General features: G+C 39.6%; 1 protein-coding gene across 2 annotated transcripts; it reads right to left on the bottom strand.

The window, feature by feature from the left end:
- Positions 1-1,569: 1,569 nt before the first annotated feature.
- Positions 1,570-7,289, bottom strand: LOC104115785 (endoglucanase 8-like). Of its 2 annotated transcripts, none has more exons than XM_070179784.1 (7): positions 7,028-7,289; positions 6,449-6,856; positions 5,547-5,639; positions 5,266-5,427; positions 3,799-3,910; positions 3,519-3,682; positions 1,570-1,711 (listed from the first exon to the last, which is right to left on the bottom strand). In XM_070179784.1, the coding sequence occupies exons 1-7, from the start codon at positions 7,265-7,267 to the stop codon at positions 1,685-1,687; spliced, it is 1,206 nt and encodes a 401-aa protein (XP_070035885.1). In that variant the 5' UTR covers positions 7,268-7,289; the 3' UTR covers positions 1,570-1,684. The 2 variants fall into 2 exon arrangements, with proteins under 2 accessions (XP_070035885.1, XP_009624784.1); XM_009626489.4 differs by lacking the exon at positions 1,570-1,711 and adding an exon at positions 2,078-2,627.
- Positions 7,290-20,958: the final 13,669 nt, after the last annotated feature.

Here is a 20,958-nt window from a genome sequence, read left to right as displayed (position 1 = left end):
GGTCTCTGGGTCACGAGCTCGACATCCTAACTTCGCATCATGACTCGATATTACACGAGGTTAAACCTTGATTTATCATTTTCCAGTTTGGATTAATCATACGAAGGGCAAGCTCGATTTTGACCGTATACAAGTTAGAAATGGTCAAGAATGTGAATGAAGTACTTTGTCTCGTAATTAAGCTTTTTGCTTTTAGAGGTTAAGGCGTGTAGTACTGATCTTCCTGTCGAATATATATAGGAAGAAGAAGAAGATGGGAATCTTGGTACGATTTTGGCAAAAGAGAGAACAGAAAAACATAACAAAAAAAAATAGAGGAGAAGAGAAGAAAATTAATCTGCGGCTCTTGATCCTTTTTTTCCACATACGGTGTGCCTGTTTATGAGTCTCATATGTAAAATCAAGTTTTCTTGTTGCCTTGTTAAGGATATTCTACATCAAAATTATCAACTTTACATGAAAAAAGAAATAAATGAATTATCAACTCTTTTTATCGATATATGATAGAGAATCTCTTCGGACCGTCTATAAATAATCTCAAATGAAAATTTTAAAAGTTATATTATTTTAAATATATAAACATCTTTTTTATGGATAAAAGAAAAATAAAAGTGTCAGATAAATTGAGACAAATAGATATATAATGATATGCCTATAATTTATATCATTTTATTTAGAGTAAATTCACTAGACCCCTTAAACTTAGTGTTTGGGAAACAACACTCCCCTTATTTTTTTGAATGGGACCGAGTTCCCCTGAGCAACACTTTCCAGTTAGCTTTAAAATTTTATTACAAGGAAATTAGTATTTTTTTTCTCCCTCTTTTTGCTTAATGGCAGATACTCTCGCTTTCTGTTGGTAGTAGAATTTTATAACTAACCATTATTTTCTTTCATTGTTGATCACTTTACTGGGTACCCCTAAGCAACACTTTATTGTTGCTCTGATGGTAAGTACCCTCCACTTCCAACCAAGAGGTTGTGAGTTCGAGTCACCCCAAGAGCAAGGTGGGGAGTTCTTGGAGGGAAGGATGCCGAGGATCTATTGGAAACATCTCTATCCTCACAAGGTAGGAGTAAGGTCTGCGTACACACTATCCTCTCCAGACCCCACGGTGTAGGATATTACTGGGTATGTTGTTGTTATTGTTGTTGTTGCCTCTTTTTGCTAAAGGATAGACAAACAGAGCATATGAACTACTCTCTGGCAGAATGCATACATAATAGTAGCCTACAACTGCATCTACATACAGATCTTTAGGACCCAATTACTTGAGTTTAAATAACGTGTATAGAGATAGTAGTACGTCCATGATGCTTTCGAAAATGTAAATTTTACAAATCTTTTAAGAACTATTAGAGTTCTTACCCTTGAGAATAGACACAAGAAACGACGGGGTAACGATGATGGTACGTACCATTTTTTATAGACAACTCCTGGCTTTTTTTATTAGCATTTAGAATAAGCATATTCAGCTATATGTCATCTACTAAGCCAAAATTGAGAATGAGACTTGGTGAATTTAGCGCTGCTGCTACTAGTCCCACAAAATGAAAATGTGGTTTGGGTTGTGCATAGAAAATGTTGCCACCTTATTTATTAAAATACAAGGCTGCTGATCCCTTCTTTTGAACTTGTGGTGTTATTTTTGCCCATTGATAGGACTAGTAAAAGAAATCCACATTATGTTCCAGCATACATCAATTGCTCCTACTATCAACAACTTACTGATTAAATTAGAGTTAATATTCATTGCAGAACTCTTGAGACAGGAGAAAAAGATGAGAACAGTATCCATATACAGAATGTCAAAGAAAAGCAGGGCAATATGACCGATAGTATGAAATTTCCTCCCCTAGGCCTACCTCTCTTACTCAACTCAACATCTACAAAAAGTACTCCTCATTTTGATCATAATTACAAGGTAAGCATCTTTCGTATTAAAAAGTCGTTTTTCATGATAATACTTCTCTTTATGGGCAAAATTTATTTTCCTCACTAACCTATCTATATTTTTAATTTGAAGGCACATGGAGAAGTCAAAGAAGACATTGCTGTTTTAATAGTTGGCATATATAGTGAAAAAATGATTACTTGTAGTACTTTGTTCATCGATTGAATAGGGAACAAGACATTGTTGTATTAATAGTTGGCATATGGTACAGTGAAATAAAAAGACTAGTCGTAGTAGTTTCTTCATTGATTGAATAAGGAACAATTAGGATGTTGAACAATAATAATATATGGTATAGAGAGGGTGGCCTTTGCACACCACTCTATTCTCTCTTTACATTGGAAGAGATCAAGTATGGGCTGAAAAGTAAGCCAAAAGGCCCACCAATGGCGCATTAACGTAAGTAGTGGGCTCCGACTCCTGAAAGAATGGCCTTGCGTCTGGGAAGGAATCAGTTATATTGGGCCCACCAACAACAGCACCAATCAAGCGATTTGGATTTGGATTTGGTGAGAAGAAATAATTGGACCCTCCTTTGCACCCAATACGGGCTGGGTGGGCCGCCACAGATGGTAAAGAGCTGCCTCTGTGGTGAATCCTTAATGGGTAACGTGGACCATACCCCACCATGTATGACATTCTTTGCGGATTATCTCCAAGAATGTAATCCACCTGTAAGGCCCAATGTATAGTTTTATTGAAGATTTATGATATTATATACATAAAAATTAATTTCAAAAGGCATAAATAATGACATTGAAGGATGGATGCATTAACAACAACAAATTTAGTATAATCTTATAAGTGAAGTCGGATAAGGATACGCACACTTTATCCCTACCTTGTAAAAGTAAAAAGGTTGTTCCGATAGACAACAGACTCGGTAAAAGCATAGTGAAAACATTCTTAAAAAGAAATACAATAATGAGCAAGAAATAGTAACAACACAACGACTTGGAAGGATGGATATGTGGAACAATGATCCGTGAGATCTCATATCAATATTATTGATTTCTTGCAACAAAAGGTAATTAAGATTTAAGACTTTGAAATGGGCAGATGGGCCCACAAGTTTTTTCAAGTTCATTCACCGCAATTTGAGGAAATTTAAAGAACACGGGGTCCTTTTAATTTTGGTTGTATAGGGAGAGTGAAGTGACTGAAAGAGCTTGTATCGTAATTTTTACTTCAAAACAATATTAGGTGCAGACGAAATGATCACTATTGAAGTGCGACTCTAATCTAGAATATAGTCGACGGAAATCTAAACCTGTTTCATTCCAAGATATTAAACGTAGTAGTAGGGGTTCTGATTTCATTGGTTCCAATTTTTATCCTAATTTTTTAAGGAATTAACTTATATGCTTAAAAATACTTTACACTATAAGCATACTTACTTATTGCAACATGTAATATGTCAAATGTTTTAGGTTTCGAATCTCATTTCTTATGAATTATTATTTATTGTTATCATTTATGTTATTGATAGTGTAAAACAAAATTTGATATAAAAATTATACTCAATTTTTGAAGAAATATTACATTGGGTGGGTGCAAAATTACCTGACGTTTGGCAATATGTTTGAGGAGAGCAGGGGTGGCTGAGATGGAGCCACATGGCACGGCATGATTGGCGTGGCTTAGATAATTAGAGTAAGCGAGCAGTAGGAAGGACAAGGATGTCACATGCTGCATGTTACAAACGCCAGGTTTGACAATGAGTCCACCTTCTCACCCACAACAACAAAATGACAAACATTATTAGTATTATACTATATTGTAATTCACTCGCAGTTCTTTCATATTATTTCGAAAGTAGTAGTCAGATAATGCCTTTTGTTACCTGGAGAATATTGCACTTGGGGATGAGAAATTCCAGGTAATACTGAGCAGATGAAGGCATCTGCATTTACTTGAAAGGATTTTAGATCTGGTGCTCTTCCCATCAACACCTCCTGTTGAAATGTTAACCAAATTAAAATTAAGGTGCTAAGTAATATTGGAGTGCTAAATAAAAGCTAATAATAAGATTAGTAAAATAAATCCTAAATCTAGCTAGTTGTTGGTTGAAAGAATAGCTACGAAGAATCTAAGCACAGTTTACAAGCCAACTTGTCAGATATATATTCTGTGGGCAAAATTTTAGTTAAAAAGGGACCAATAGGAGAATAAAATATTATGCCAAAATGAGTACTGTCAAAACTGAAGGAGGAAACCCCTTCCCCTTATAATGGTAAGTCATAATCACACTGTTTTCGAAAATATAAAGCAGATAGTTGCCACTTGTATCATATATCTGTGTATGTATACTGTATAGGTAAGATAAGCAACTGACCTCCCACAACTTTTAGCACATGCTTACACCAGTAAAGTCACTGATCCAAGTTGGACCCCTCTCTTACCACATACACATTACTTCAAAGACTACTCCCAAGCTCTCTTTTTTTGGGTCATTTTTTATTTTATCTATATTTTGCATATACACTTCACATGGAGCACTTCTGTAGGCTTCACCTTTCAAGTCTTCTTTTTTCCTACTTTCATTTTAACATTTTTGGCTTTCCTGTTTTCCTCTTGAATTCACAGTTTTTACTGCTTAATTCAGTTCCCTGTTCAATTTTACATAAAATTGTACACTATTTGACTAATACTTTTGATAGCTCATTCCATTCCATGAATCACATGACATTGTAAAAGGTTGAATAATTTAAACCATTTTTTCTTGAGCTTATATATGTTTTAGTATGATATTTTTTATTGAGGCGAGAATAGGATAATTGAAGGGTAAGGATAATTGTCAAGTAAATGCTAGGTAATTGTTTTTATTTGTCTAAATATTAGTTAGAAATATCCGGTGAATTAGTTACTTCACGCAAGGACGCTACCTTAAAAAAAACTACAATATTCTCAAGTAAAACACACATGGAGCCCATAACGTAAACTATCATGTGAAATAATCACTTGCTCTAATTTTCAAAGAGCAGTAGCCAAGAGGACCCCACCAATGGATATCCACTAAACACTGATACAGATAACTATATCTACACCATGTGATTGGCAGTCATTTTTTCTGAACAAGTCAAGAATAGATAATCACAGTACCAGAAGAATAAATCTAAGTCCTAAATGAGACAAGGATTTGATAAGTACTGTACAGACACAAGAAAGAAACCAATATCAATGTATTATGGGGAACCAAGAATAAGACGAATATGAAATGAGTAGTATATACTACTAGTGGATTAGTTAATAAGTGATGTAAGTAATATCTCCTTATCCAGGTTATAAATTAAGTCTCGAACAGACTAACCTTGGAAATGAGGACATTAATCCCAGCGTGTTTATTATCCCAACCGAATTCATTAATGGTGTCTCCAGCTCTTAAAACAACCTCGTTTTTCACTATGTACTCTCTGTATTGACGCCTCCTTGTTGCTTTGTGTAGCCACGCCGCACCCCAAAGCAATTCGTCCTGTTTAATATCAACGATACCCAAAAAGATTTAAGTTAATATATGCTGATAATATAAAAATTAATTCTGATTAACTTGATCAGCGAACAAGATAATTTTCTTAATAAAATTAAAGTTACCTGGTATCCATCAAAATCACAGTAAAAAGGGCAAACCGCAGAGTGCAAACTGGAGCTGTATGCACCTCTGTGCCTGTTGGCAAACTCGAAAACCTACAAAACACGAGACCGTTTTAATACAACGGTCATATTATCTTTTCCTTTTTCTGGGGTTGATAGTGATATTTGGAATATGGTGAGTGTTTTTATCTAAGGTATACTGAATGTAATCTTATTATTTCCAAAAGCAAGGTCTTGTTTAAAACACAACTGATATAATGATTCCCCCCATCTTTGTTCACACCATCTATTCACATGCAAAATGACTATGGTTACACGAAATAACTATATGTCCACACTAGTAACTTAGCTTTAGCTTGACAAAATGGGGAAAAAAACTAAAGAAAAATGCTAGTAATATCCCTTCTAGTTTTGAAGAAATTCTAGTTCCCAAAGGAGGATTGGTTACAACTAAAAGGCCAATTAGCAATATGGGGAAATTCTTGGGAGGAGCCAACAAACTTATTTAATGCTACCAGACCAATATCCAGAAAAGGACACTAAGACAACACTTCCCAAAGCATTTCGCTTTTGAGACTTTAGAGAATGAATCCACACTTTATGGACCTATCCTGGATTTGCTAAATTATACATTATTTCACTCTTAAACTTTATGTCCATGCTTACTAATTACACCCGATAATGTGGGATAGTTTCATGCAACAACACATATTACTCCTTATCTCTTAATTAAGACACTTTTTTAAAATAAAATGTCAGCATTAACCTAAGTTGCTTAAAAGTGTATAGTAGTACGTACATTCTATATACATCGCAAACAATTGTTATTCCGGAAGAATAAAGCGAAAAGAAAAAAGCTAAAACAGTAGAGAAAAGGCCAAAGAGAAACAGTATAGACTTACTTTAACGGCACGATCAAGTAGGAGACCAGAGTAAGAAGAGTCGAGTGACCGGAAAACAATGGACGCGGCGGCCAAAGAGGCGGCGATTTCACCGGCGACGTCTGATCCAGGATGATTCTGGTCAATCTTGTAAACAGTTCTCAAAGTGTCCATATCTTCTGGCCTCTCCCAACAGCTATGGTCAGAAAATGCATCACCCACTTGCACATATATGACGCCTTCCTTAGCCGTCGCTTTTAACAAGAAATCCGTCGCCCACTTCACTGCCTTCACGGCGTTTCCAAGCTCACTTCCGATGTTCCTTTTGAAGTCTATTATGCTCCACGACAACAATGTGGTAGTGAACGCCATTGGAAAGACGAATTTGACGTTGTCCCCGGCATCATAGTAACCTCCTGTCAAGTCCACCTTTACAAAACGTCACGCGTAACTTAGCTCAATTACTAACCATTTCTATCATGTGGAAACTTTCTCATATTAATTGCGGGTTGAAAAGTAAAAAGCTAGTTATACATAAATTAATTTTAAAGATTTACATTCCAGCTAGCTTGGGATTGAGAAATTATAATTGTTACTTACTCCGGCGGAGGCTCCATCGTGCATGGCGGAGTCTTTACGCCACTTTATACGTTGGTCGGGTGGAAGTTTGCCGGAGCGTTGGCCTTCGAAGAAGAGGATGCTTTTTCGGAGGGCGTCGCGGTAGTCATGGCCACCGGCAGAGCAATGCCGGAGGGGATTGACGGAGAGGAAGAAAATGAGAGCTAGACTAAGGGGAAATGACGGGAAACCTGCCGGAAAGCCGCAATTTTTTCGCGCCATATTTAGTTGCTCGAGACTACTCACAAGTAAAGAGGACTACGATATTAGACCGTTTTATATAGGGGGGAAAGTTAGAAAGTAGTAGTCATTGGATTCCTGGGGCTACACCTGTAGGGTCATTACACGTGGTGGAATGTCAGTGGATGGGGTTGAGAAACCGATGAGGAGAGTTTTGACCGTTTTCTACCAACGGTTTGACCGGTTCTTTTTATGGCTGGACCGGGTAAAATATGGCTGGAATTTTCCTTTATCCTTTTTGCTTTCCAGCTAGCACCACAAGATTAATGCTGTGGAGGTGAAACAACTAACAAGATTCTTTTGTTTGCTTTTTTTGGTGAAACAAGATTTAATCACAATTTCTAGGATTGAGCTAGAAAATCATAGTATTACCCAATTAGCTATTGCCTCTAGTTTAATCACCTAAATGACGTGGTTCTTCTGGGCGGCTTGCAAAATTAGAGGTTTAAAGTCAAATTTTAATGAAAGGAATTAATTTATTTATCATATTTTTTATTTGAAATCTATTATTTTAGCTTTTATAGATAGAGTCATTAAAAATGCTTCTTCAATCTGTTACCACTAATTCATTAATTAATCTCTTTTGAACCATTATTAATCTAAGGTAAGATTTTATCAATTTTAATTTTGAAAACTTATTTCCATTAAGGGAACTGTTACAAGAATTATTAAAATTATTTTGTAAGTAATATACGCATTTGAAAAAGAATCATTTTTTTTATTTGATTGAATATATTATTTAAAGTAGTATCTTCTACTTATACTATTTTTCTTAATATTTTTAGTTCGAAAAATATGTTTAAGCTATCAATGACCATTGTGTTTTAAAAAATATTCAATATTAAGACTCTCATCATTTGGTGATCTTAATTTGTATATTCAAGGTTGCAAACTCTTTTTCTCTATAATTTTGAAGACAGAAAAGAAATAAGACCTCTTAGCTATATATGATAACATCAATATGCATATCTTTTGATTTTATACTATTGCTAGTTGAATTAAAAATAATTAACATATTATATTTAATAGTCATACCCAATAAAAACTGAAAATTTTCAAGCTCATATTTTGCTAAACAAGTAGCTTCATTTTTAATTTTTTGGATCCTCACAAACTTCTACTAATGTCAATAAATCATCTATTATTTGTGAAACTTAAAATCTTATGCTTTAATACTTTTGATACGAGTTTCTTAATGTTTTTGTGACAATAGTTTAAGAGTTAGGTTGGATGTTTGGGTACACTATCTTTTAAAACCTTGTATCGCTTGTTAGAAAAAGAGGAAAAATCGTGAATATATACGAATTACCATCCCAAAATTATATTTTAACTTTGTACAAGAATTAACTATATCACAAAGTACATTTAAATTATAACACTACAAAACTTATGTATAAATCTATTAGGAAAAATCGGGGCCTACAAGATCCATATATAATGTCTACAAAGAGGTGCAGAGGTTTTGAAATCACAAGCTCTATAGTTTAAGTAAAATCTGTTTATATAATATATTAATTCAACTCTGCTTAACTCAATTAAAGAACGTTCTTTCCGTCGTTGTATTTTCTAAAATACTGCTAATGATCCTTATTACATAGCAAGAATTGTGATGCAAAGTTAAAAATGGAGACGGTGGCAGGCAGCTGAAAAATTGAGACGGTGTGTAAAGACACAAATGAATGGGTGGGGTATTGGGGTGGCTCACCGTCAGTTGATGGGGAACACGTGGAAGTTCTGAAAAGTGATGAAATGGGTCCCATTATATCCAGTCAGATTCACGAACTATGATATGGGTTGCTTAGTTGGCCCGTTTTGACCGAAATAATTTCCGCCGTTAATTCAGTGGAAAATTGTTTCCTTTTTTTCTTGGTTGTTCTCCTTTCGTTATCCTTTGCGTGAGGCTTGGTTTCTTCGTATTTCATTGATGTGGCGGTGGGAAGATATAAAGTTATGATTATGATCTTTCTAAAGCCGGTTCATTGGTTACTCTACTGCTTTCTTTCTTCCTTTATTGTAGCCTTCAAAAGGAGAAAAGTGAAGAAAAGATAAAGGGAAATATAATGGAAATAGTTGAAGAAATTTAATTTAAATTGGTCCAAGTTTATCTACTTTTAAAGAGGAAAGTTAGGACAAAAAGAAATAAACTATAATCTGATGATACCATTGAAAATCTCTCACACAATCGATGTCGCTTCAATATTGGTTGTCCTCCCTAATCCCCTAGTGTAACAGAAAAACCTTTTTTTTTTTAAATAATAATAATAATCTCTATGTTGAATGTTAATCAGTCGTGTTTAGCTGCTAGCTTCATGAATTTGGACAAAATTTTAAAAACTTGAAACCCTATTTATAGAAAAGAAATTAGTGTAAGTTGAAGATGCGGCAAGTGTTCAAAATATTGTATTAGCGTCACTAGTATCTTTCTAATGTCATGTAGAACAAGAACACAAATGACAATGATACCAACAGTGAAAAATGAAGACTTGGAAAGTGAGACTAAAGACGAGCAACAATAGAGGCGCATAGAACGGAATATATTGACACCAAAATTTTCGGAGAAGTAGAAAGTTTGTATTGATTTTCACCAACATATTTATCAAATTTCTGCCTTGTTTCAAAAGAACACGTCCCAATTTAACTATTTCTAAAGAAATTCGCGTGCACAATGTAAGTTTTCCACACAAATGATTAGGACCAAGAAACATAAAAAGAAGGGTGTCGAGCCGCTAAACTTTTGGGAGTTATCAACGTAGAAAACCTTGAAGGAAAAAAGGTAACGTAAGTGTGAAATGCTACGCCGTAAGTTTTTTCTTTTCTTAAACTACAAAAATCAGTTTATTTTGACAAGTATTTTTTTCAAAATTATTTTTATCAAAGTATCTCTATACACCATAGTCTAATAAAAGAAGTACAGAAGGTAATTGACATGGGAGAGGATAGAAGGGGACTCCTAGGCCTGCGGACGCGACAGATATACCTTGAAGTCTCCGTACAGCAACAAGCACTCTCAGCTAATAGCGGGGCTGATTAGAAGTCCCTGGATCTGCACACAAAAATATGTGCAGAAGAGTAGCATGAGTACACCACAATGGTACCCAATAAGTACCAAGCCTAACCTCGGTCGAGTAGTGACGAGGTCAGGTCAGGCCCACAGGTAAATAATAAATAAGGTGGGAGAATATACAGTATAATAAGAGACTAGAATTTAACAAAAAGGAAACACAGCAAGGCAACACTACAATACATAGGGGTAAACATCAGGGGATCTCCCGATATACCGTCTCGCAGTCCCAAAATAAATATACAGGGAGAACTCCCGAGATACCGCCTCATAGTCTCAAAAGTAAATATACAGGGAGAACTCCCGAGGTACCGCCTCGTAGTCTCAAAAGTAAATATGCAGGGAGAACTCCCGAGGTACTACCTCGTAGTCTCAAAAGTAAATGTGCAGGGAGAACTCCCGAAGAACCACCTCGTAGTTTCAAAAGTAAATGTGCAGGGAGAACTCCCGAGGAACTGCCTCGTAGTATCAAAAGTAAATATATAGGGAGAACTCCTGAGGAACCGCCTCATAGTCTCAAAAGTAAACACACAGCTCAAACCAACAAATACAACAGTTAACAGCAAGATTTCTACAGTTATATTGATAAAGATAAAGGAAAAGTAGGAACTCAACTAGGCATGCTTCACATAGTTCAAATAAGCAGTTAAAGCACGTAGACATGCGATATTAGACTAAACATGATAACTACACATATTGGGATAGCTCAATTAAGAATTAAAATAGACTAATACTCATTTAAACGGTATAACTCAAATTAAAGGAAAAGCAGGTTGCTACTCATAAAAATAAATCGGGTTTTACAACAAATAGCCCGTGTACGTACTCGTCACCTCACATACACGTCGCTCACATTTCACAACAATACCAGATCCTAAGTAGATTTCTCTCACACAAGGTTAGGCAAGCCACTTACTTCAAACTAAGCTCAATCAATCGGTAACAATGCCTTTTCCACGAATATCCAACTCTGAATGGCCCAAATCTAGCCAAAATAAATTACATACTATAAATACAACTATAAGAAACTAATCTAATTAATGAAATCAAAGCTAAAGCAAGAAATTAAAAAATCGCCCCAAAAAGCCTCCCCGGGCCCACGTCTCGAAATCGGGCAAAGTTTACAAAATATGAACACTCATTCACTCACGAGCTCATTCGTACCAAAATTATACAAATCCAATATCAAAATCCCAATCAAAACTCAAAAATATTGTTGGAAAACTTCTCCTATTTTCCCCAAATTTCTCAACCAAATTCCTTAATTAAATGATGAAATCAACTATAGATTAGTGGAATATAACCATAAACGAGTTAAGAATCATTACCCCAAAGTTCTCTCTAAAAAATCCTTGAATTATCGCCTCAATCCGAGCTCTCAAAGACCCAAAATAAAAATGAGATGAAACCCTCTAAATTGAACTTTTCTGCCCAGCGATTCCGCATCTGTGGACTACAAGTCGCACCTGTGACGCCGCACCTGTGGAATTTCTATCGTAGGTGCGGAAATTACTTAAGAGGCTTGGGACCACTTCTCCGATGAGGTGGCCGCACCTGTGGACAATGGTCCGCTTCTGCGAAGTCCTCACCCACTCATCTCCCGCTTCTGCGAGCACTCCCTCTGAGGAGCGGCTCCGCTTCTGCGCACCTTTTGTCGCACTTGGGACCAATGGTTACCTAAACCAGGTCCGCATCTGCGAGCTCCTAACCAGAAAACTTTAGTAATTTGCATAAGTCTAAATTCAATCCGTTAAGAATCTGAAACACACCCGAGGCCCCCTGGACCTCAACTAAACATACCAACAAGTCCTAAAACACCATACGAACTTAGTAGAGCCCTCAAATCACATCAAACAACACTAAAAACACGAATCACCCTCCGATTCAAACTTAATGAACTTGAAACTTTAAATTTCTACAACCGATGCCAAAACCTATCAAATCTCGTCCGATTGACCTAAATTTTTCACACAAGTCATGTTTGACACTGTGGACCTACTCCAACTTCCGGAATCGGAATCCGACCCCGATATCAAAAAGTTTACTTCCGAACAAACTTCCCCAAGAAATTGACTTTCGCTATTTCAAGCCTAAATCAGCTACAGACCTCCAATTCACATTTCGGACACGCTCCCAAGTCCAAAATCACCCAACGGAGATAACGGAACTGGCGAAACTCCATTCTGGAATCGTCTTCCTATAGTTCCGACTACGATCAAAATCCTAAGACTTAAGCTACCATTTTGGGAATAAGTTTCCCAATTCACTCCGAAAACACAACCAAAGCCTCCCGGCAAGTCACATGAGGAGAAAGAGATACGGGGAATGAAGTAAACATGGGATCAGGGTTATAACTCGATGAAATGACCGGCCGAGTCGTTACATCCTCCCCCTCTCAAAACAATCGTTCATCCTCGAATGAGTATAAAGATATGCATGAAGTGGTGAAAAGATGAGGATAACGGCTACGCATATCCTGCTCGGTCTCCCAAGTCGCCTCCTCGACCGACTGACCCCTCCACTGAACCTTCACGGAAGCAATGTTCTTTGACCTCATCTTTCGAACCTGCTTGTCAAAAATAGCCACTGGCTCCTCAACATAAGATAGATCCTTGTCCAACTTGACTGAGCTGCAATCCAGCACATGAGACATATCACCGTGATACTTCCGAAGCATAAACACATGGAATACCGGATGAACTCCTGCTAGACTGGGAGGTAAGGCAAGCTCATAATCAACCTCCCCAACACGCAGTAACACCTCAAAGGGGCTAATGAACCTTCAGATCAACTTGCCTTTTTCCCAAACCTCATAAAGCCCTTCATAGGAGAGAACCCGGAGCAAGACTCGCTCCCCAACCATGAATGCAACATTGCGAACCTTCTGATCTGCATAACTCTTCTGTCTGGACTGGGCTGTGCGAAGTCGATCCTGAATCAGCTTAACCTATTCCAAATCATCCTAAACCAAGTCTGTACCCAATAATCTAGCCTCGCCCGGCTCAAACCAAACCACTGGAGACCGACACCGCCTAACATATAGAGCCTCATACGGTTCCATCTGGATGCTCGACTGATAACTGTTGTTGTTGGAAAACTCTGCAAGTGGCGAGAACTGATCCCAAGAACATCCAAAATCTATCACACACACACATGGAGCATATCCTCTAATATCTAAATAGTGCGCTCGGATTGTCCGTCCGTCTGAGGGTTAAATGTTGTGCTCAGCTCCACTCGATTACCCAACTCATGTTGTTCGACCCTCCAGATCCGTGATATAAACTCTGTACCCCGGTCAGAGATGATAGATACCGGTATGCCATGAAGCTTGATGATCTTGCGGACATAAATTCGAGCCAGATGCTCAGAAGAATAGGTAGTCATCACAGGAAGGAAACGAGCTGACTTGGTCAGCCTATCCATAATCACCCAAATTGCATCAAACCTCCGCTGAGTCCGTGGGAGTTCAACAATGAAATCTATAGTGATCCGCTCCCATTTCCACTCTGGAATTTCTAACTTCTGAAGTAACCCACCTGGCCGTTGATGCTCATACTTCACCTGCTGGAAATTTAGACACCGAGCTACATACTCCACTATGTCCTTCTTCATCCTTATCCACCAGTATTGTTGCCTCAAGGCCTGGTACATCTTCGCAGCACCCTGATAAATGGAGCAATGCGATCTCACCTCCTGGAGAATCAAATCACGTAACCCATCTACATTGGGCACACATAGCCTGTTATGCTTCCTCAATGCACCATCATCCCAAATAGTGACCTCCTTAGCATCACCGTGATGGACCGTGTCCTTAAGGACAAGTAGATATAGGTCATCATACTAACGTTCCCTGATACGATCATTAAGAGAAGACCGAGAGACCACACAAGCCAATACTCGACTCGACTCAGAAATATCCAATCTCACAAACTGGCTGGATAAGGCCTGGACATCCAATGCCAATGGCCTCTATGCTGCTGGTAGATATGCTAAACTCCCCAAACTCTCTGCCCGGTGACTCAAAGCATCGACCACCACTTTGGCCTTCCCCGGATAGTACAAAATGTTGATATCATAGTCCTTAAGTAGCTCCAACCACCTCCACTGATGCAATTTAAGATCCTTATGTTTGAACAGATGCTACAAATTCCAGTGATCAGTGTAGATCACACAAGGGACACCGTACAAATAGTGCCGCCAAATCTTCAAGGCATGAACAATAGTTGTTAACTCAAGGTTGTGGAATTGATAATTCTTTTCATGCACCTTCAGTTGTCTAGACGCGTAGGCAATCACCCTACCGCCCTGCATCAACACTGCACTAGACCAATCCTCGATGCATCACAATATAGTATAAGACCCCGAACATGTAGGCAATACCAATATTGAGGCTGTAGTCAAAGCTGTCTTGAGCTTTTGAAAGCTCTCCTCACACTCCTCTGTCCACCTGAACGGAGTATCCTTCTAGGTCAGCATGGTCATAGGTGCTGCAATAGATGAGAATCCCTCTACAAAACGACGATAATACCCCGCCAAACCAAGAAAACTCCGAATCTCCATAGCTGATGACGGTCTAGGCCAACTCGGCACTGCTTCCACCTTCTTCGGATCCACCTTGATCCCATCACTCGATACTACATGACCCAAGAATGACACTGAGTCTAGGCAAAACTCACACTTTGGAAATTTTGCAAATAACTTCTTTCTCTCAAGGTCTGAAGCACAGTCCTCAGGTGTCTCGTGATCCTCCCGAGTCCGGGAGTACACTATAATGTCGTCAATAAACACGATGACGAATGAGTCAAGATAGGACCGGAACACACTGTGCATCAAGTGCATAAAAGTTGTTGGGGCATTGGTCAGCCCAAATAACATCACAAGGAACTCGTAGTAACTATACCGAGTCCTGAAAGCAGTCTTCGGGATATATAACTCCCGAATCTTCAATTGATGATAGCCGAAACATAAATCAATCTTGGAAAACACCTTGGAACCCTGCAGCTAATCAAATAAATCATCAATACGAGGAAATGGATACATGTTCTTCACTGTAACTTTGTTCAACTGGCGATAATCAATGCACATATGCATAGAACCATCCTTCTTCTTCACAAACAAGACATAAGCACCATAAGGTGACACACTAGGCCGAATAAATCCCTTATCAGGCAACTCCTGTAATTGCTCCTTCAACTCGTTCAACTCAGGAGGAACAATACAATATGGAGGAATAGAGATGGACTGAGTTCCCGACAACAAATCAATGCCAAAATCAATATCAATGTCGGGCGGCATGCCCCGAAGATCATCTGGAAACACATCTGGAAAGTCCCTCACTACTGTGAGTGACTCAACTATTGGGGCATCAATACTGAAATCTCTCACATAAGCTAGATACGTGTCACACCCCTTCTCAACCATTCGTTGAGCTTTAAGAAATGAAATAACTCTGTTGGGAGTATACTGCAAGGTACCTCTCCACTCTAATCGTGATAATCCTGGCATAGCCAGTGTCACGGTCTTACCGTGACAATCAAGAATAGCATAATGGGGTGACAACCAGTCCATGCCCAAGATAACATCAAAGTCTACCATATTGAGCAATAATAAATCGACTCTGGTCTCAAAACCACTAAGAGCAATCAAACACGACCGATACACGCGGTCCACAATAAGAGAATCTCCCACAGGAGTTGACACATAAACAAGGGAACTCGAGGAGTCCCGAGATACGCCCAAATACATGGCAAAATAAGAGGACACATAGGAATATGTAGATCTTGGATCAAATAAGACTGACGCGTTTCTATGATAGACCGGAACAATACCTGTAATGACAGAGTCAGAAGCAACTGCCTCTGTACGAGCCGAGAGAGCATAATATCTGGCATGGAGTCCCCCTCCAGGGCAACCTCGACCTCCCCGGCCTCCACCTTGAGCTGGCTGAGCAAGTGGGGCGGTAGCTGGTGCTGGAATCATAGCATGAGGACCCAGTGGAGCATGGATGGCTGAGAAGTCTGTGGAGGTGTACCCCTTCTAAGTCTGGGGCTATTCCTCACCACATGGCTAGTGTCGCCACACTCAAAACAAGCTCTCAGAGAGTATGACTATTGTGACTAGCTCAGGCCACGTCTGCTGGACGGACCGCTAAAAGCACCCCGTGCAGGAGGCACACTAGATACTGGTGGTGCATAATAAGGCTCCTAGGGCCTATAAGGGACCGAAATACAACTGGCGACTGGAAGAGCTGAATGAATGGGGCGACTCACATAACCCCTACCATGGCAAAATACAGCTGGGGCACGAGTACCACTGTAATTGCCAGACTCTCGAGACCTCTTGGCCTCCCTCTCCTCTCTCTCCCGAGCAAGCATACCTTCCAATCTCCTAGCAATACTCACAACCCGCTGGTAAGAAATATCCATCCCCAACTCCCGGGCCATGCTAAGGCTGATACTGGTGTGGAGTCCCTCAATAAACCGATGAACCCTCTCTTGAACTATGGCAACCAAGGTCGGTGCATGTCGGGCCAAATCACTGAAATGAACTGCATATTCTGACACAGTCATAGCACCCTTGGCGCAGCTTCTCAAAATCCGCGCGCCATGCGTCCCTAAGGTCTGAGGGACATACTCTCTCAAAAATATGTCCGAGAACTGATTCCATGTAAGTGAAGCTGCCTCAGCTGGACTACTCAACTCATAAGCATGCCACCACTTATAGGTTGCTCCTCTAAGCTGGAATACAGTAAGGGAAACCCCACTCGACTCCGCTACACCCATAGTATGGAGAATACGGTGACACTCCTCCAGAAAACCCTAGGCATACTCTAACGCCAATCCACTAAAGGTAGGAGGGTGGTACTTCTTGTACCTCTAAAGTCTGAGCTGCTCTGCCTCAGAAACTGCTACCCTTGGGCTGAGCTGGAGCTACTGGATGTATCGGTAAAATCTCCGGAATCTGGTCGACCTGAACCCGCTGCTTTGGAGTACCGACGACGGGAGTCTGTGTTCCTCCCCGCCTGAGATGTGGCAGGTGCAAGTTAAATCAATCCATCCTGAGCTAAGGTGCTGAACATGCTCATGAACTGGGCTAGAGTCTCCCGGAGGGCTGGTGCAGCAACAGGTACCTCAGGTGCCTGCCCTCCAGCTGGAGCTACTGGGGGCTCATCTGTCGCAGCTCGCGCGGGTGCTCTGGCTGCACCGCATGGACGTCCTTGGCCTCTACCCCGGCCCTAGCCTCTCACGGCTCTAGCAGGGGGTGGGTGCCTGGTCATCAGATCTGCCTATACGTATCCTCACCATCTGTGAGAGAATAAAATACAGAAGTTTATAATTTTAAAGTCAACAATTTCGCACAATAAAGAATCAAGGAAGTGTAATTTTCCTAACAGTTCCATAGCTTCCCAAAAATAAATATAGACGTCTCTGTACCAATCCGTGAGACTCTAATAAACCGGCTTGTGACTCACGACACCTATGAACCTAGAGCTATGATACCAACTTGTCACGACCCAAAATCTCTCTGTATAACGTCGTGACGGCAACTAGTCTATACGACTAGGTAAGCCTAACAAATTATAGAAAATAACAAAACGAAAGTAAAACTTGGCAACTAACAGCAGTGGATAATTAAATAACTAGTAACAATGTCGCTCGGCATGTAGAATAACCAATACTCTATAAATACACAGTCTTTCCAAAACCCGAAATATCATAAGTCACAAGGTATAGGAGTAAACTAGTATCTCTATACACCATAGTCTAATAAAAGAAGTACAGAAGGTAATTGACATGGGGGAGTATAGAAGGGGACTCCTAAGTGTGCGGACGTGACAGATATACCTTGAAGTCTCCGTACAAAAGCAAGCATTCTCAGCTAATAGCGGGGCTGATAAGAAATACCTCGATCTGCACATAAAAACATGTGCAGAATAGTAGCATGAGTACACCACAATGGTACCCAGTAAGTGCCAAGTCTAACCTCGGTAGAGTAGTGACGAGGTCAGGTCAGGCCCACCGGTAAATAATAAATAAGGCAGGAGAATATACAGTATAATAAGAGACCAGAATTTAACAAAAAGGAAACACAGCAAGGCAACACTACAATACATAGGGGTAAACATCAAGGGATCTCCCAATATACCGTCTCGCAGTCCCAAAATAAATATACAGGGAGAACTCCCGAGGTACCGCCTCGTAGTCTCAAAAGTAAATATACAGGGAGAACTCCCGAGGTACCATCTTGTAGTCTCAAAAGTAAATATGCAAGGAGAATTCCCGAGGTACTGCCTCGTAGTTTCAAAAGTAAATGTGCAGGGAGAACTCTCGAAGAACCGCCTCGTAGTCTCAAAAATAAATGTGCAGGGAGAACTCCCAAGGAACCGTCTCGTAGACTCAAAAGTAAATATACAGGGAGAACTCCCGAGGAACCGCCTCGCAGTCTCAAAATTAAACACAGAGCTCAAACCGATAAATACAACAGTTAACAACAATATTTCTATAATTATACTTAAAAAGATCAAGAAAAAGCAGGAAATCAACTAGGCATGCTTCACAGAGTTCAAATAAGCAGTTAAAGCACGTAGACATGCGATATTAGACTGAACAGGATAACTACACATATTGGGATAGCTCAACTAAGAATGAAAACAAACTAATACTCATTTAAACGGTATAACTCAAATTAAAGGAAAAACAGGTTGCTACTTAGTAAAATAAATAAGGTTTTACAACAAATAGCCCGTGTACGTACTCGTCACCTCACGTACACGGTGCTCACATATCACAACACTACCAAATCCCAAGGGGATTTCTCCCACACAAGGTTAGGCAAGCCACTTACCTCAAACAAAGCTCAATCAATTGGTAACAATGCCTTTTCCACGAATATACGACTCCGAATGGCCCAAATCTAACCAAAATAAATTACATACCATAAATAAAACTATAAGAAACTAATCTAATTAATGAAATCAAAGCTAAAGCAAGAAATTAGAAAATCGCCCCAAAAAGCCTCTCCGGGCCCACATCTCGGAATCGGGTAAAAGTCACAAAATATGAACACTCATTCACTCATGAGCTCATTCGTACCAAAATTATCCAAATCCGATATCATAATCCCAATCAAAACTCAAAAACTTAGTTGGAGAATTTCTCCCATTTTCCCCAAATTTCTCAAAACCAAATTCCTTAATTAAATGATGAAATCAACTATAGATTAGTGGAATATAACCATAAATGAATTAAGAATCATTACTCCAAAGTTCTCTCTGAAAAATTCTTGAATTATCACCTCAATCCGAGCTCTCAAAGACCCAAAATGAAAATGAGATCAAACCCTCAAAATTGACCTTTTCTGCCCAGCGATTCCGCATCTGCGGACTACCAGTCGCACCTGCGGAATTTCCATCACATGTGCGAAAATGATTTAAAAGTCCTGGGACCACTTCTGCGATGAGGTGGCTGCACCTGCGCGTGCGTACATACGGACAATGGTCCGCTTCTTCGAATTCCTCACCCACTCGTCCCCCGCTTATGCAATCACTCCCCCGCTGGAGTGGCTCCGCTTCTGCATCCCTATTGTCACACCTGCGGCCACTGGTTACCTATGCCAGGGCCGCATCTGCGAGTTCCCTTCCACACGTGTGAATCTGCACTTGCGGTCTCCCCACCACAGGTAAGAAAACACCAGAAACCAGAAAACTTCAGCAATTTGCATAAGTCCAAATTCAATCCGTTAAGCATCAGAAACACACCCGAGACCCCCGGGACCTCAACCAAACATACCAACAAGTCCTAAAATACCATACGAACTTAGTCGAGCCTTCAAATCACATCAAACAATACTAAAAATATGAATCATCCTTCGATTCAAATTTAATGAACTCGAAACTTTAAATTTCTATAACCGATGCTGAAACCTATCAAATCGCATCCGATTGACCTCAAATTTTGCACACAAGTCATAATTGACATTGCGTACCCACTCCAACTTCCGAAATCGGAATACGACCCCGATATCAAAAAGTTCACTTCCGAACAAACTTCTCAAAAATTCGACTTTCGCCATTTCAAGCCTAAATAAGCTACAGTCCTCCAATTCTCATTCCAGATATGCTCCTAATTCCAAAATCACCCAACAGAGCTAACGAAAATGACAAAACTCCATTCCGTAATCTTCTTCTCACAATTCTGACTACGATCAAAATCCTAAGACTTAAGCTACCGTTTAGGGACTAAGTGTCCCAATTAACTCCGAAAACACAACCAAAGCCTCCCGGCAAGTCACATAAGCATAAATAGATACGAGGAAAGTAGTAAAATAGGGGATCGGGGCTATAACTCGATGAAACGACCGGCTAGGTCATTACAGATCTCTTTGGGATGGATCGGACTGTAGAGGCTAAGGAAATTTGGTGTCTTTGATGCATCCAATGGCGGATAAAATGGCGGCGAAGATGTTAAATCTATACTCCGATAGACTTGGAACTTTCTTAGGCCCGATGGGCCTGTCGAAACTATTTTTGCTCATGAGTCCCTAGTTGTTTTGACCTCGATCACTCCTCCTTTCACTTCTCACAGGGTTTCGCCTTGACCCACTACCTATTCGG

The sequence above is a fragment of the Nicotiana tomentosiformis genome, chromosome 7, assembly GCF_000390325.3.
Source record: "Nicotiana tomentosiformis chromosome 7, ASM39032v3, whole genome shotgun sequence".
NCBI classification, from domain to species: domain Eukaryota; kingdom Viridiplantae; phylum Streptophyta; class Magnoliopsida; order Solanales; family Solanaceae; genus Nicotiana; species Nicotiana tomentosiformis.
This window is presented reverse-complemented; position numbering and strand designations above follow the sequence as displayed.

Coding starts and splice junctions, on each gene's coding strand:
- LOC104115785 (XM_009626489.4), bottom strand. CDS start 7,267: ATGGCGCGAAAAAATTGCGGCTTTCCGGCAGGTTTCCCGTCATTTCCC. Junction 5,428..5,546: donor GTGATTTTGATGGATACCAG/GTAACTTTAATT, acceptor GATATTAAACAG/GACGAATTGCTTTGGGGTGC. Junction 3,683..3,798: donor CCAAGTGCAATATTCTCCAG/GTAACAAAAGGC, acceptor GTGGGTGAGAAG/GTGGACTCATTGTCAAACCT.